The sequence below is a fragment of the Megalobrama amblycephala genome, linkage group LG21 (genome assembly GCF_018812025.1).
Source record: "Megalobrama amblycephala isolate DHTTF-2021 linkage group LG21, ASM1881202v1, whole genome shotgun sequence".
NCBI lineage: Eukaryota > Metazoa > Chordata > Actinopteri > Cypriniformes > Xenocyprididae > Megalobrama > Megalobrama amblycephala.
Genome location: NC_063064.1, coordinates 6349012 through 6363732, shown reverse-complemented (window position 1 = coordinate 6363732; position 14721 = coordinate 6349012). Strand labels below are relative to the sequence as shown.

General features: G+C 39.8%; 1 protein-coding gene across 5 annotated transcripts in view; it reads right to left on the bottom strand.

Annotated features, from left to right (window-relative positions):
* ankrd52b (ankyrin repeat domain 52b) overlaps nucleotides 1-14721 on the bottom strand; it is a 42784-nt gene that overhangs the window by 2715 nt on the left and 25348 nt on the right. For 2 of the 5 annotated variants that reach the window (XM_048173008.1, XM_048173009.1), the window contains exons 17-27: nucleotides 13756-13827; nucleotides 13231-13432; nucleotides 9992-10079; nucleotides 9725-9842; nucleotides 3873-4092; nucleotides 1731-1818; nucleotides 1567-1650; nucleotides 963-1108; nucleotides 751-833; nucleotides 573-655; nucleotides 394-485 (exon numbers count right to left, since the gene is read on the bottom strand). In XM_048173008.1, the coding sequence (XP_048028965.1) occupies nucleotides 394-485; nucleotides 573-655; nucleotides 751-833; nucleotides 963-1108; nucleotides 1567-1650; nucleotides 1731-1818; nucleotides 3873-4092; nucleotides 9725-9842; nucleotides 9992-10079; nucleotides 13231-13432; nucleotides 13756-13827 (1276 nt within the window). Of the gene's footprint in view, nucleotides 1-393; nucleotides 486-572; nucleotides 656-745; nucleotides 834-962; nucleotides 1109-1566; nucleotides 1651-1730; nucleotides 1819-3872; nucleotides 4093-9724; nucleotides 9865-9991; nucleotides 10080-13230; nucleotides 13433-13755; nucleotides 13828-14721 lie in introns of those variants that run through there. The other 3 variants (XM_048173010.1, XR_007182185.1, XR_007182186.1) reach the window with 3 other exon arrangements.

Below are 14721 nucleotides of genomic sequence, written 5' to 3'. Positions count from 1 at the left end.
TAAAAAGAGACCAAACTGAAGTCTGTGCTCCACAGCATTCAAGATTTACAGTTTAAGTTGGAAATTTCATTTTCAGGCCTTTGTTCAAAAAGTGATGAATGAATTACAAATGCACAAATATAATATAGTATCATAAAATCCCCTGGAAATACAAAATATTAAATAAAAACATTATCTAACTAAAATATTGTACATTCATTTCACTAAAATAATAACAATAAAAAAAATTGTCATTTTTGTCCACCAATTTTGAGGAGCACTTGTTAAACTAGTGATTAGTGAGCAATTACAGTCTTTTCAAACACTAAATCTATCAGTCAAAACTAATGACTGTTGGTGAATTTAATTCTGTTGGCTCAAGCTTGGCAATGCGATGACCATGGGGAAACTCACCATCTTCATCTACGGCCAAAACCGCCGCACCTCGAGTGAGCAGCACCTCAACCACTGTGGCAAGACCATTTCTTGCTGCAATATGCAGAGGCCTAACGGTATGTAGATAGAAAGACTTCAGTTGTGAAAATAACCAAATAATCAACACACACATGCCCTTATAATATGGGAATGCTCACGTTTGAAGTGCGCTATTTGTGGCATTGATGAGCGAGGGGTCGTCAATCTCAGCCAGAATGAGAAGAGCACACATTTCATGACCCTGTTGAGTTAAACATGTGAAGATCATTGATAACGGAAACTCGCCACACAGAACATGTTGTGTAACAGGACACTTCGAGTGCTGGGGTACATTACTCTTCTACAGGCCATGTGAAGTGCTGAGTTCCTGTTGATGTCCAGCAGTGAGAGGTCCGCTCTGGCCTGATGAAGCAAGGCGTCTGGAACCAAATAAAGACTGAGAAGATCAACAAGACTACTAAAGATAATACATCTTTTAAAATCAATGGAACACACAACCACTCTACACAAGTTAATACAAAGCACTAGATGATAAAAACGATACAAACCGACAGCAGAAGTATGGCCGTTTTCAGCAGCAATCATTAATGCAGAGCGTCCTGTGCAATCAACTGAGTTTACATCTGAACCGCAGGTCAACGCCATCTGCAGCGCTGCCATATTTCCTACATATGCAGATGCATGTAGTGGAGTCCTGTAAACAAAATACAATTGAAAATTGCAAAGTACCACTATTATACAGGTTCCTAATATTGTTTTGGAGTCTCCTACAACAGGTTTACATACATTTAAGGTCAAAAAACACTTTAATTTTCTCATAATATCCACTGCAGCATTAGCTCTTTTCTCTCAGTGTCTGAAACGGTTCGATCAAGGATTCGGTCTCTAAACCCCGCCTTTCTGAGAGCTGCTCTGCTCTGATGTCTGTTGTGATTGGTCAACTGTTTACAGCACATGTCAGAAACCAAACGCTCATTATCATATCTGAATCTCAGCTTTTCCTCAGCTCTTGACACACAGCGATACGAACAGTAGCGATGGCATCGGTTTTAAGTGGCTGGTGACCTACTGTAAACCATTCAAGTTTCTATGTTTTGTTCTCTAACCATATTGGGGAAAATATTTTTTTAAGTGGACGGCAGACATACACACCTTCCTTTGGCATCTCTGAGGTTCATGATCTTTGCTCCCATAGTTTCAACAAGCAGTTGAGCAGCACCATCATGACCAGTAATTCTGTGGAGAAAGAAAAATGTCATGAGAAATGTGTGTTTGTACAGAAGCACTTTGAAGATGGACAGATGAGGTTCACTCACAGTGCACAGTGCAGTGGTGTAAAGGTATTTCCTTCCTGGAAGCTTGATGGTCTATATTCAAGTAAAACTTCGAGACAGTCATTGTGCCCTTAATAAACAAACAAACAAAACTTTTACATGCCTTTTGTCATGGCCAAAGTCAACATGAAATCAAAATTGACAATTCTTGTTTTTTATGGAATATTGCGGTATTTATTATAAAAGATTTATCCGTGCACGTCATTATTTTTTTCTAATTCATGTGCCTCATAATCTTTAGTCAAAATAACTTCCTCTCTGTCTTACAGCGACATCTCTTCTCTAATGACAAGGGCGGGGCAACCTGTCACTCACAATAGCAAACCACAATCATCCAATCAATTCCACACAGACAAAATCAAGCCCCGCCCAACATTTGTTCTTGTTCCAGAAGCTGTTTCACTTGGATATACGTCACAAAAGGGAAGAAAGGTTATCGCAACTTTCATTTCATGATGACTTTAAAGGGTTAGTTCACCCAAAAATGAAAATTCTGTCATTAATTACTCACCCTCATGTTGTTTCAAACCCGTAAGACATTTGTTAATCTTTGGAACACAAATGAAGATCTTTTTTAAGAAATCTGAGTTTCTTTCCCTCCATAAACACCTACACAACTGCAACTTTGACGCTTCAAAAGTTCATACAGCGATCGTAAAACTAATCCATATGAATCGAGTGGTTTAATCCAAATTTTCTTACTTTTTATCACTTTATTTGATGAACAGATTGAATTTAGGCTTTCATTCACATAAAAACATTCATGGAAGATCAAGCATGTTCGCTTGACGTATCAGAACCAATGAGGTTTATTCTCGTGTTACGCATCCTATTTGAGCTTCTGCGAGAACGAATGAGGTTCGTTTTTGTGTGTTACGAGCTTCCGAGTGTTTGAGCTTCCACAAGAGGTTTGTTCTTGTACGTCAATCAGGTTCGGTTGAGCTTCTGTTTATGTTTGCTGATCAATGTTTATATGTAAATAAAAGCCAAATTTCAATCTGTTCATCATATAAAGTGATTTGAGTCTCTTCAGGAATTTTGGACTAAACCACTCAATTCATATGGACTCGTTTTCTGATCTCTTTATGAACTTTTTTAAGCATCAAAGTGTCGTAGGGACAGAAAGCTCTCCGACTTCATCAAAAAGATCTTCAGTAATTAATGACAGAATTTTTTTATTTTGGGGTGAACTAACCCTAATTTTAGGCAGCAAATGAGAGATTTGTCATTCATTATTATGTCTCAATTGATGTTCCTCCATTGGTCTAGCATTCATTAAAGGGGACCTATTATGCCCCATTCTACAAGATGTAAAATAAGTCTCTGATGTCCCCAGAGTGTGTATGTGAAGTTTTAGCTCGAAATACCTCACAGATAATTTTTTATAGCATGTTAAAATTGCCACTTTTAGTGGTTGAGCCAAAACGAGCCGTTTCAGTGCGGTCCCTTTAAATGCAAATGAGCTGCTGCGATCGGGCTAAGAGGGCGGAGCTTCGAGACCTGATTCTCCGGTGACAGGATTCAGTCAGGACGCACAATAATGTCAGAAACTGTGAATATATGCTGCATGGAGATAGAACAGGCATAGTTTAGTTCAATTATTGTCCCTTTGTATTGATATTTGTTCACTAAGCAGTCCGGTGTGAAATGATTCACACAGACATAAACTAATTTTGACAGAACTGAGGGAGCATTTTCCTGGAAAACCAAGTTAATCCACCTCATTTAGGGAGTAAATGAAGAGAGCTATGTTAATCCATCCAGCTACAGAACACCACACACAAAACGCTTCGGAGACGTTCTCATCAGTGCAGTAATGGCTGACTGTGTAAACTCGCTGTGAACGCGCTCAAGGTGGTTCTATGTTCAAACTTAAGTGTCTGTCAACGTTCGTGGGCGAGGCCTGTGGCTTTTGTGACGTCACACTGCCAGGGATCTGGAATCGGCTTGTTCTGAAACACTGCTTATGATTTATGGGGATTAAAAAAAAAGGAGTGGGTGGATTTTTATCACTATAGGGTGGTTGTGTACACACAGCGCCAACACACATTTATGTCCAAACACCTTGCAAAAGTGAATTTTGCATAATAGGTCCCCTTTAAAGGTTGTAGAATGAGATCTTACCATGGTAAGCAGCCCAGTGAGTAGGTGTGTAGGCACTGTAGTCTAGCAGAGAGTCGAGGGGGTCTGAAAGTGATGCTGCATCAAGTAAGGGCCGTAATAGTCCTGCATGACCACAAGAGGAAGCCAAATGCAAAGGGCTTCTGCCATGAACATCCCGGCACAGAGCAAAGGCTCCATGCACCAGCAAAGCTGAGACACACTCTTCATTACCAACTACTGCCTGAAATACACAGAGGAGACTGAAATTCAGTTTGCTTTACTAACACTGCATAATCGTTTTCAAGAGCTTTTTGTATTCTTTCATTTTGTACTACACTATAAAAAATGTTTTTTTTTTCAAAGTTCAAAATAAAATAAAGATCATTTTATGTTTTATAAGAAAACAGTATTTCAGTTTTTTTTGTTTTTTGTTTTACATAAAATGTCGCATTTAATTCAATTTTTGTAATTGTTTATTAAAACAATCGTTTGAAAATAGTTTCCAACTATTTCAAAAACATTTGTTCAGTGTAGTACTAAAATTAACTCTAAATTATGCCCATAATGAATGCAAAAGTTATCTGAGCAGAGCAACAAAATGATGATGTAATTTGATGATGAAAAACAGTCATTTTCACACACAGGTTTGTTTTGCTATCTCAGTGAGGACTCTCCATAGGTGTAATGGTTTTTATATTGTACAATCTGTACATTCTCTTCCCATACACTACCCCTACCCTTAAACCAACCCATCACAGAAAACTGTCTGTATTGTTACATTTTTAATAAAACATTATTTAGTTTGTTTTAAAGCTATTTTAAATATTAGGACTTATGAAATGTCCTCATATTTCATGTTTACGTTGTAATACCAGTGTAATACCCATGTCATTATACAAATTTGTGTCCTCATAAATCACAAAAACGCACACACACACACACACAGTAAATAGATAAAATATGACCCGATCACCCCCAATTGTGGACCAAAATGTAACACAACACTCAGTGACAGCTGTCCACTCACTAACTACATGCATTCTGGGTTAGTGAGCCATCCAATCAATTCCCCATGGACAAATCAAGTCCCGCCCAACATAATCCTTTCCAAAAAGTCCTGTTCTAGAAGCCGTTTCACTCGTACAATAGGAAAGAAAGGACTATCACAACTTCCGTTTCATGCCGACACGCAGCAGTTGCCTCTGTGAAGTTATGTGGAGACACAATGCAAGCGTGACTGACTTCTGCTCATGTCCTGTAGTTTCACACCTGATCCAGTTCAGAGCAGGTCGAGGCATTTCTGAGTCTGTTCTGCAGAATTTTGGCCCTCATCCCAGCAAACAGGGAATGTTCCCAGAATGTTCTGGCAAAGTTATGAACAAACGTTCTTCCAGTAAAATTAACTAAAGCGTTAGCGTCAGTTCTGGCAGGTGATGTCAGTCAAGCTCGCATCAGCTGACTCCCAGGCGACTCACGTCTACCTATAGGAATACGACGCCTATCACAGCATTCATATATAAGCTCCTCAGTATTATCAGCAGTTATCGCATTTCTCAAGAGCTAATTACCCTCCTCCATCCCCAGCTCCCCCTCTCTTCAGTCAGGATTGGCCTTATGATTCCCCTGAATCAAACTAATTCTTAAAATATGTGTACATGTTAAATGATTGACATTAATGATATCTGCATATGTTGGTTCTGTTCTGTTTACCCTAAGGGGGGTTATTGCTGCTCTCCCTGCTCTTATCTAATTCAGATTTTTTGTATAGCTGTTCACATTGTAGTTTTAAATGTGGCTAATATCAGATTTCCAGTGTGAACAGATCATGGTTCTGAACTGATCTGCATGTGTAAAAGAATGATACAAACAGGGTTGCCAGGTTTTTAACCACAAAATCCACTCAAATGCTTCTCAAAAAAATAGCCGAAACGTGCTCCGTGGGGTATCCCGGTAAAAATCGTGTTCCGGGGGTTAAATATCACATTAGTGTGGTCGCTTCAACACACAGAGTTGCAAAACAACCCGCGGCAACAATGAAAAAGTAACAATTCTGTTGGAAAATCGTGGAGTTGGCAACAGAGAGCGCGCTGTCATACACAAACACGGAGGGCATTAAAGTAAGCGATTACACATTTATATATAGTGTGATCTGCCGTGGAAGCCAGCGAAATTATGCGCAGGCAATATTAAAAATAAAGATGAAGTGACAAAAAAGAGCAAAGCTTTGAAACTTTTATGAAACGATCCTTTATGTTTTGCTGTATTATAGAGCTCTCTGTAATACTTACGAGTTCTGACACATCACTGCCCTTCCCCTGACTACCTTTCGCAGCTGTCTTGATAACGTTGGGTATGTAAAATCTTTGAATAGACTCTCATGAGCGCAGAATCGATGTAAAAATCACACGAATTCCGATATGACTGTTCACGCTGCGGTTGCATTACAAATCATCTGACCTGTATTGTATTTAGTACCACATATGGCACAAATCGGAATTGAAAAGAACAGATTCCATGTGGTTTGTACTGTTCACACTGTCATGGGGAAAACAGATATGCGTCGCCATGTGGCAGAACCTGATTTTGCTGAGTTCAACATGTTCCTGGATCAACATTTTTGTTGATCCTGGAACAACATTTAAATCAACCAGATTTGAAATCAGATTTGAGGGACAAGTTTACAGATTATGTCAAGTTTAGGCTTAAAATCATGAATTGGTGCTTCTACATCAGTGTTATTCATCTATCATTTCCCTCTGATTTTTGGGATAACTTTTGGGTAGGGTTAGGTTTAGGGGTAGGAATAGGGTTAAGACTAAATTTTCAGACTGGAATGTTTTCAGACAACAAAATATGTGACCCAGGAACGCATCTGTACGTATTCGTATATATACGGGAAGAAGGAGGCGGGAACCGGCGAAACTGAAACAATAATCTTTAATAAAATAAACAAAGATAATGCCGGCAGACCCTCAAGGACGCTGCTGGCCACACAAACATTAAAACATAAAATAAAGTCCAGGCCTGCCTCTCTCGTTGCTCCTCATTTTATGCTCCCGGAGCTCCTCCGTGAGAGACTCAAGGCCGGTGCGCCTCCCAGGTAGCCATAACTCTCGCGCCACCGGCCTGCGCCGTTCCCTCACGCTCTCGCCCGCCCTGGTCGCCACATACCCCATCGCCCCTCACAGGCCGGGGGGTAGTCCCGCGACTCGCTTATCCCCCCGGGGCCTTCCTGGCCACAGCACCTGGGGGTAAGGACAGACGAGACGAGAGAAAGGAGACGGAAGCAAGGGGAGCGACAGGATGGAAGGGGAGAGAGGAAAAAGAAAAAAAAAAATTCTTGGTCCGGTTCCCAGACACACTGCCGCTAGTCCTCACCTGCCGGGAGCCTCTTCCTCGCGGTGCCAGATGGCACTGGACGCTCGGTGGACGGCCCGATCTACCGCCTCCTGGCACCGGCGAGCTCCTTCGGTTGAGGGCAGCCGGCAGCGAGTCCGCCGTCCCCTGCTCCTCCCCTTCATGGCGGACGGTAGCAGGCTCCGGCCCAAACACGGCACTTCCGCTCCCTCCAGGATGGCCACCCCACCTCGTCCTAGGAGCACGGCATTGTCCCACCTTTCACAAGCTCCAGCCACCGCCTCGGGCAGCCTTCGCGGTCTTCATCCCGAACTCCGCAAGACCCCCTCAGCAGCGAGGGCTCTCCGACAGCATTTTTCCTCCCGGGTTTCGGCACCAATGTAACGTGAAACGGGAAGAAGGAGGCGGAAACCGGCGAACATTGAAACAATAATCTTTAAGAAAATAAAGTCCAGGCCTGGTCCTCTCTCGTCCTTCACTGACGTCGCTCCTCCTTTTATGCTCCCGAGTCCTCCGTGAGAGAATGCCCGGTGCGCCTCCCACGTGCCAAACTCTCGCGCCACCGGCCTCGCGCCGTTCCCTCACGGCTCTCGCCCGCCCTGGTCGCCAGACAATGCAAAATCAGGACGTGAGTCACATGTGGAAAAAATCAGATTTGGGCCACATTTATCTGCAGAACAACATAGCCATAGTGACGCAGCATCTCATTTCCTACTATGGAAACCAGAGTAACCAAGACGTTTCTACCACAGCATTATAAACAAACACTTTGCCAACAGCAATTGTGCTGCCTAATTATGAAAAGACAGTATTTTTTGGGTGGTGTATGAAAATTATGGATATTCTGGAGTATGTTTGCCAAAGCTAAGTCAATGCACAATTTGGCAGTTAAGAGCGAGATGTGGGCAGAGGAGCACTGGTTTACTGAGCCATTATGACAGTAGGCAAAGCAAATCTTAATCACACACTGGATATGAATGAATGTTTCAGCTGTCATAACAGAATGTGAAATGGCTTGTAGAGCCAGTCTATTTACAGAGGTCAGTAGCCCTATTTTTGTCTTCAGTCCAGTCAGTAGTTACAAAGTAGAAAAAGCACTGCTATAATAGGTCGTGGAACCAGCAGGGTCATCGTCCCACTTTGGCATGTGTCAAATGTCACACATTGTGAAAAAAAGTGCCCTGTTGATCCTGTAGCTGGATTTAATCGAACTCACCTGTTTGGTACTGTAGGTTACACAGCCTATTGCAACAAACTACCTGTTCTTTGTGTATATTGATTAGTAGTCATGTGATGCAAACAACAGATACAGTCAGGAACATGTCAGCTGTGAATACAAGCAACAAGGCAAAACACATTTTAGTGGAACAAAGAATTTTTTCTTGGTCTGATATATTTATAAATTCAAAAAGTTGTGTGGAAAGAGAAATTAGAAATTCCAATTGAAACTTAACTAGTGAAATAATTTGATAATTAATTGTATCTTGTGGATTTAAGCAGGTGTGTAAATTGCAGAAGCGCTATATCTGTTCTCCTTCACATTAGCAGAATAACACCTCATTACATATTACGTTCACAGCTGAAACTGTAAAATGAAAAGGCATTGCAATTATATCTTGATTAAATGCATTGACTCAGACCACCTCCAAGAGTGCTTTAACTGATCTGTTCACAGTGCATTTGCCGGTCACTTACTATGAGAATCTGAAGATCCGATCACAGAAAATGCAGGTGTAAAGGGCAAAACCCTTTTCCCAAAACCCCCCCTTCATTCCTTTGCACAGCCAATGAGTACTATAATTAGGCCACATGTGTTGAACCATCCTCACTATAGAGCTTAGATCTGCTGACGTCTTCACCACATTTAAGCCCAAGTGTCCCACTAAGCTAAGTTCGGAGATGATTTCAAACTGCAATGTCTGTTGCCAAATGTGAAACATAGAAGAGCTGTTAAAATGGAATAGGATTAGTTATTTGCAATGATAGGTTTGTAGGGCTGTGTAAAGACCAAGGAATACGATGCACTTTTGCAGAACCGGGTGCACTGCCAACACTCCTTAAAGAGGACCTATTATGCATTTTAACATTTCATCTCTTTTTAGAGTGTAATGTTGCTGTTTGATCATGAAAAAGTCCCTCCAGTGGGAGTTCTTCTCTATATCAGTGTCAGTGTTTCTGAACTCCCTGAAACGCCTCCATCGTAGTCTTGAGTTTTCTTCCGGGAATGAACACGTCATAATATTCCTCGTTTAAATAATTCCCGCCCAATGCATACGCAAAATAAAGGGGCGGGGCTTAGTTAGTTAGCAGTGTGTTGAAACTCAAGATTATGGTAAGCGGCGGGACATTTCCCAAACACGCTCGAGGCGGTTGACCAATCACAACACACTGATCCAACCGACCAATCAGAGCACATTGTGCTTTTCAGAAGGAGGGGCTTCATAGAAAATATATTCAGAAATATTCAGATACACAAACCAAACAAATGCATACATACATACAGTACATAAACTTACTGCGCGATGTAACGCAGTACGGCTTCTTCTGTCTCCAGTGTCCGGTTTACTTCCTCTCTCAAGCAGCATGTGGACACAGTCAATGTGACCGCCCAGTGTAGCCAACATCAAAGGAGTCCTACAGATACCAGATAGCAATACTTCAAACAATGCAAAAAAGGAAACAGAGAGAGAAAGAGAAAGATGGGAGGGAAACAATACATCATATTAATGTGTCTAAACTATGTCAAGCTATATCATTGAAATGAATGTTGAAATTGCACTTACTGTCCATGTACGTCCATGAGGTCAATTATGTCATTTTTTTCAGCTCTTTTCAACAGCATGAGCAGGCAGTCAGTTTGACCATTGGCAGCTAGGAGAATAAATTAATAGATTCAATCTAGTACATGTTTTTGTACAAATTTATAGTTCAAACCATCCCACAAAAGCAATTATTTAAGGCCTAAATGAACCTTTAACAAACCAAACATTTGACAACTTGTCTGTCACAACCAAAATCAGTAAAACAATGTTTTGAAAACTAGCTTACAATTCAAGGAACACTCCACTTTGTTTTACCGTTTTCGAATCCATTCAGTCGATCTCCGGGTCTGGCGGTACCACTTTTAGCATAGCTTAGCATAGTTCATTGAATCTGATTAGACCGTTAGCATCTCCGAACTTTGAGCCGTACCATGGGTGCAGTAGGCGCAATGATATTATGCAGCGGCTGTGACCCCCTGTTTGCACAGGAAGCGTGCCTTTGCAATCATGGAGACATTTGTGAGAGGCGCTACGTAATATCATTGTGCCTGCTGCACCCACGGTATGGCAGCAAAGTTCCTTGATTATTACGCCGGAATGAGAGTATAGTTCCTAGCCATATCGGCCTAGAAAATCACAACTTTTCATTTTCCATTGGTCTTAGTACACAATGTAACTACAGAAGAGTCAAGTTTTAAATAGGAAAATTATTGAAACTCTTTGGTCATTTTTGAGCGAGATGCTAACGGTCTAATCAGATTCAATGAACTATGCTAAGCTATGCTAAAAGTGGTACCGCCAGACCCGGAGATCGGCTGAATGGATTCAAAAACAGTAAAACTCAACTGTTTAACTCTAGGGGAGTTGGAAAATTAGCCTATTTTCAAAAAAAGTGGAGTGTTCCTTTAACTTCACAACTCAAAGTTATGAACAAACATTATTCCATTATTCATTATAGAATATTCGTTCAGTTATCTGGTCTTTAATAATGTTCTCAAATCGTTAGCACAAAAACGTTATTTATACATCATTCATGGAACATTTTTTCTGAAATGTTTCAGCTGGATGTTTAAAGGTACCCTAGAATTAAAAATTGAATTTACCTTGGCATAGTTGAATAACAAGAGTTCAGTACATGGAAATGACATACAGTGAGTCTCAAACTCTATTGTTTCCTCCTTCTTATATAAATCTCATTTGTTTAAAAGACCTCCAAAGAACAGGTGAATCTCAACATAACACCGACTGTTATGTAACAGTCGGGATCATTAATATGTACGCCTCCAATATTTGCATAATAAGCAAGCAAGGACAATAGCGATGGCAGATGGACCAATAATAACTGACATGATCCATGATATCATGATATTTTTAGTGATATTTGTAAATTGTCTTTCTAAATGTTTCGTTAGCATGTTGCTAATGTACTGTTAAATGTGGTTAAAGTTACCATCGTTTCTTACTGTATTCACGGAGACAAGAGCCGTCGTTATTTTCATTTTTAAACACATGCAGTCTGTATAATTCATAAACACAACTTCATTCTTTATATATCTCCAACAGTGTGTAATGTTAGCTTTAGCCACGGATCACCATCAAACTCATTCAGAATCAAATGTAAACATCCAAATAAATACTAGGGGTGTAAATCGGACAGTTCATCACGATTCGATACAATATCGATTCTCATAGCCAGCGATTCGATATTTTCCGATACGTCGAAAAGTTCTGCGATACGATTACGATACGATTAATATTTCGATATTTTGAGCCTATTTTACACAACCAGTTACATTTTTATTAACTCAACCAAAATATATAACAAACATTTATTTCAAAATTTCACATCCTGAACCCTGATTGGACATCCACAAATAAAAATTCACACAGTAACTTAATGACACCTTATGGCATGACAACAGTCAAGAAAGTATTTTAGTTCTGTGCTAAAATGTGTAATGTCAAAAACTGATAAACAAGGAATACACACACACACACACACACACACACACACACACACACACACACACACACGCATCATTAAAAGACATTTCTTTTAAATGTATAGTGCAGGTTTTTAATGAAGCAACAACATATTATAGGTAGGACAAAACAAGATAGGCTATTAATATTCTTTCATTGTGCAAATTTATTATAAAGGCTCCAATACAGAGCGGCACAAAGCACTTATGCGCATCCCGTGTGCAGAATGATATGCTTGAAGCAACACAGAGTAACAGCGCGTGGCGCTCTTATGCGGCAGTTTATTGACCATATTCTTTTAATAGTTTTAATTTCAGTTACTGTGTCTGTGAAGAACGATTCATAGCACTCTATTCTCCAGTGTTGTGATCTAACGGACACTGTTTGAGATGTGTGCGCACTGCTTGCAAGGCTTTAAACACAAGCAAATTATAAACTTTCGTGAAGATTCAGCACTGGCCCGATCGGCCAGTGACAGTTCCATCTTCTGTCCCGAGTGTCTTTCACAAGTTCTGAAAGGTAGTTTAAATGAGAATTCATGCCTTGGCGATAATGCATAGACTGATATTGTGTGAAAATGTGGAGAATGTTAAAACAAAGGTGCCTCTATAAATAACCCACAGGTATCGATTTTTTACGCATTGCATCGATGCATCGGATCGTTAGACATTAGATCGATGTATCGATATATATCGATGTATTGTTACACCCCTAATAAATACCATACTTATGTGATTAGACATGTTGCATGACAAACACACTGTAAAGATCTATTTTGAGGGTTTTATTAGCTGTGTGAACTTTGTTTATGCTGTTTAAGGTAGTCGCGAGCTCGGGGGGCGGGGAGCACAAGAATTTAAAGGGGCCGCAGCCTGAATCGGCACATATTTAATGATGCCCCAAAATAGGCAGTTAAAAAATGAATAAAAAAAAAAATCTATGGGGTATTTTGAGCTGAAACTTCACAGACACATTCAGGGGACACCTTAGACTTATATTACATCTTTTGAAAACACGTTCTACGGCACCTTTAACTTTTTTTAAATGTTACTACTTGTTTCAGAATGGTTAAAGAACATTCAAATGTAACGTTCCCATAATGTTTCAAAATGATAAAATGGAATGATTCCTTAACATTCATACCCACCCCCCCCAAAAAAGTTATAATATTATTAAGCAATATACTGTAAGTGTACTGACTTTACTGATTTAACTTTTCATAATCATTACAGTTTCACAAATTATTTTTTCCTTCACAAGTTAATATCCGTACACACCTGAAGCATGTAGGGGTGTCCACCTGTGGATGTGCTCCCTGATGGCATACGAGGCCCCCTGAAGCAGCAGCAGCTCCACACAGGGACCGTGACCTCTCAGAGCAGCCATATACAGAGCCGTATGACCCCTGGAATCTTCCAAGTTCACATTAACTAGTGTTTCGGAGAGCACCTGAAGAGCTTCAGTGTGACCGTTATATGCCTGACAGAAACAATTGACCAGGGTTGGGCAAAATTCATAACTTAAGAATTTATCAATTCATATTCGGTTACAATTTAAAGAAATTCAACAGGCAATGGCATCATTTTTTTAAACAATGGCAACTTTCAAATGAGGCTTTGTCTAGTCAACACTGAAGGTTTGTTCTTTTCTAGTTAAAAAACAAATACACTTATAACAGTTACATAAATTTCAGTTAATTTTAATTCTACTTCAATTCACATTCAAATTGCAATACTGACTTCATTAGAGAGAGAAAGAGAAAGAGAAGGAAAGAGATAAGACAATAGAGAGTGAATACTCACCGCTAAGTGTAAAGGGCTCACAGGAATGCAACTCTCCAGATCTTCCACACATTTAAAAGACATTTCTATTAACTAATAAAAAAAATATACATTAGTGGTTCATTCAAAGTGACATACGAGATAAAAGAGTGTGCTGTAGGCTATTCTACATAGAGTATAAGGTACCACAACAGTTTCTCAAAAAGTATTTGAACGTGTAATTGACAATTTGTGAATGTTAAAGGTGCCCTAGAATCAGAATTTGAATTTACCTCGGCATAGTTGAATAACAAGAGTTCAGTACATGGAAAAGACATACATTGAGTTTCAAACCCCATTGTTTCCTCCTTATGTAAATCTCATTTGTTTAAAAGACTTCCGGAAAACACTCGGATCTCAACATAACACCGACTGTTACGTAACAGTCGGGATCATTAATATGTATGACCCCAATATTTGCATAATGCCAGCCCATTCGACGCATTAGACAAGGAAAGGCAGTATTAACAGCTGGATCTGTGCACAGACAAGGTAAGCAAGCAAGAACAACAGCGAAAAATGGCAGATGGAGCAATAATAACTGACATGATCCATGATATCATGATATTTTTAGTGATATTTGTAAATTGTCTTTCTAAATGTTTCATTAGCATGTTGCTAATATACTGTTAAATGAGGTTAAAGTTACCATCATTTCTTACTGTATTCACGGAGACGAGAGTCGTTGCTATTTTCATTTTTAAACACGTACAGTCTGTATAATGCATAAACACAACTTCATTCTTTATAAATCTCTCCAACAGTGTGTAATGTTAGCTTTAGCCACAGAGCATAGCCTCAAACTCACACAGAATCAAACGTAACCATCTAAATAAATACTTTACTCACATAATTCGAAGCATGCATACAGCATGCATGACGAACATCTTGTAAAGATCCATTTGAGGGTTATATTAGCTGTGTGAACTTTGTTTATGCGATGTATAT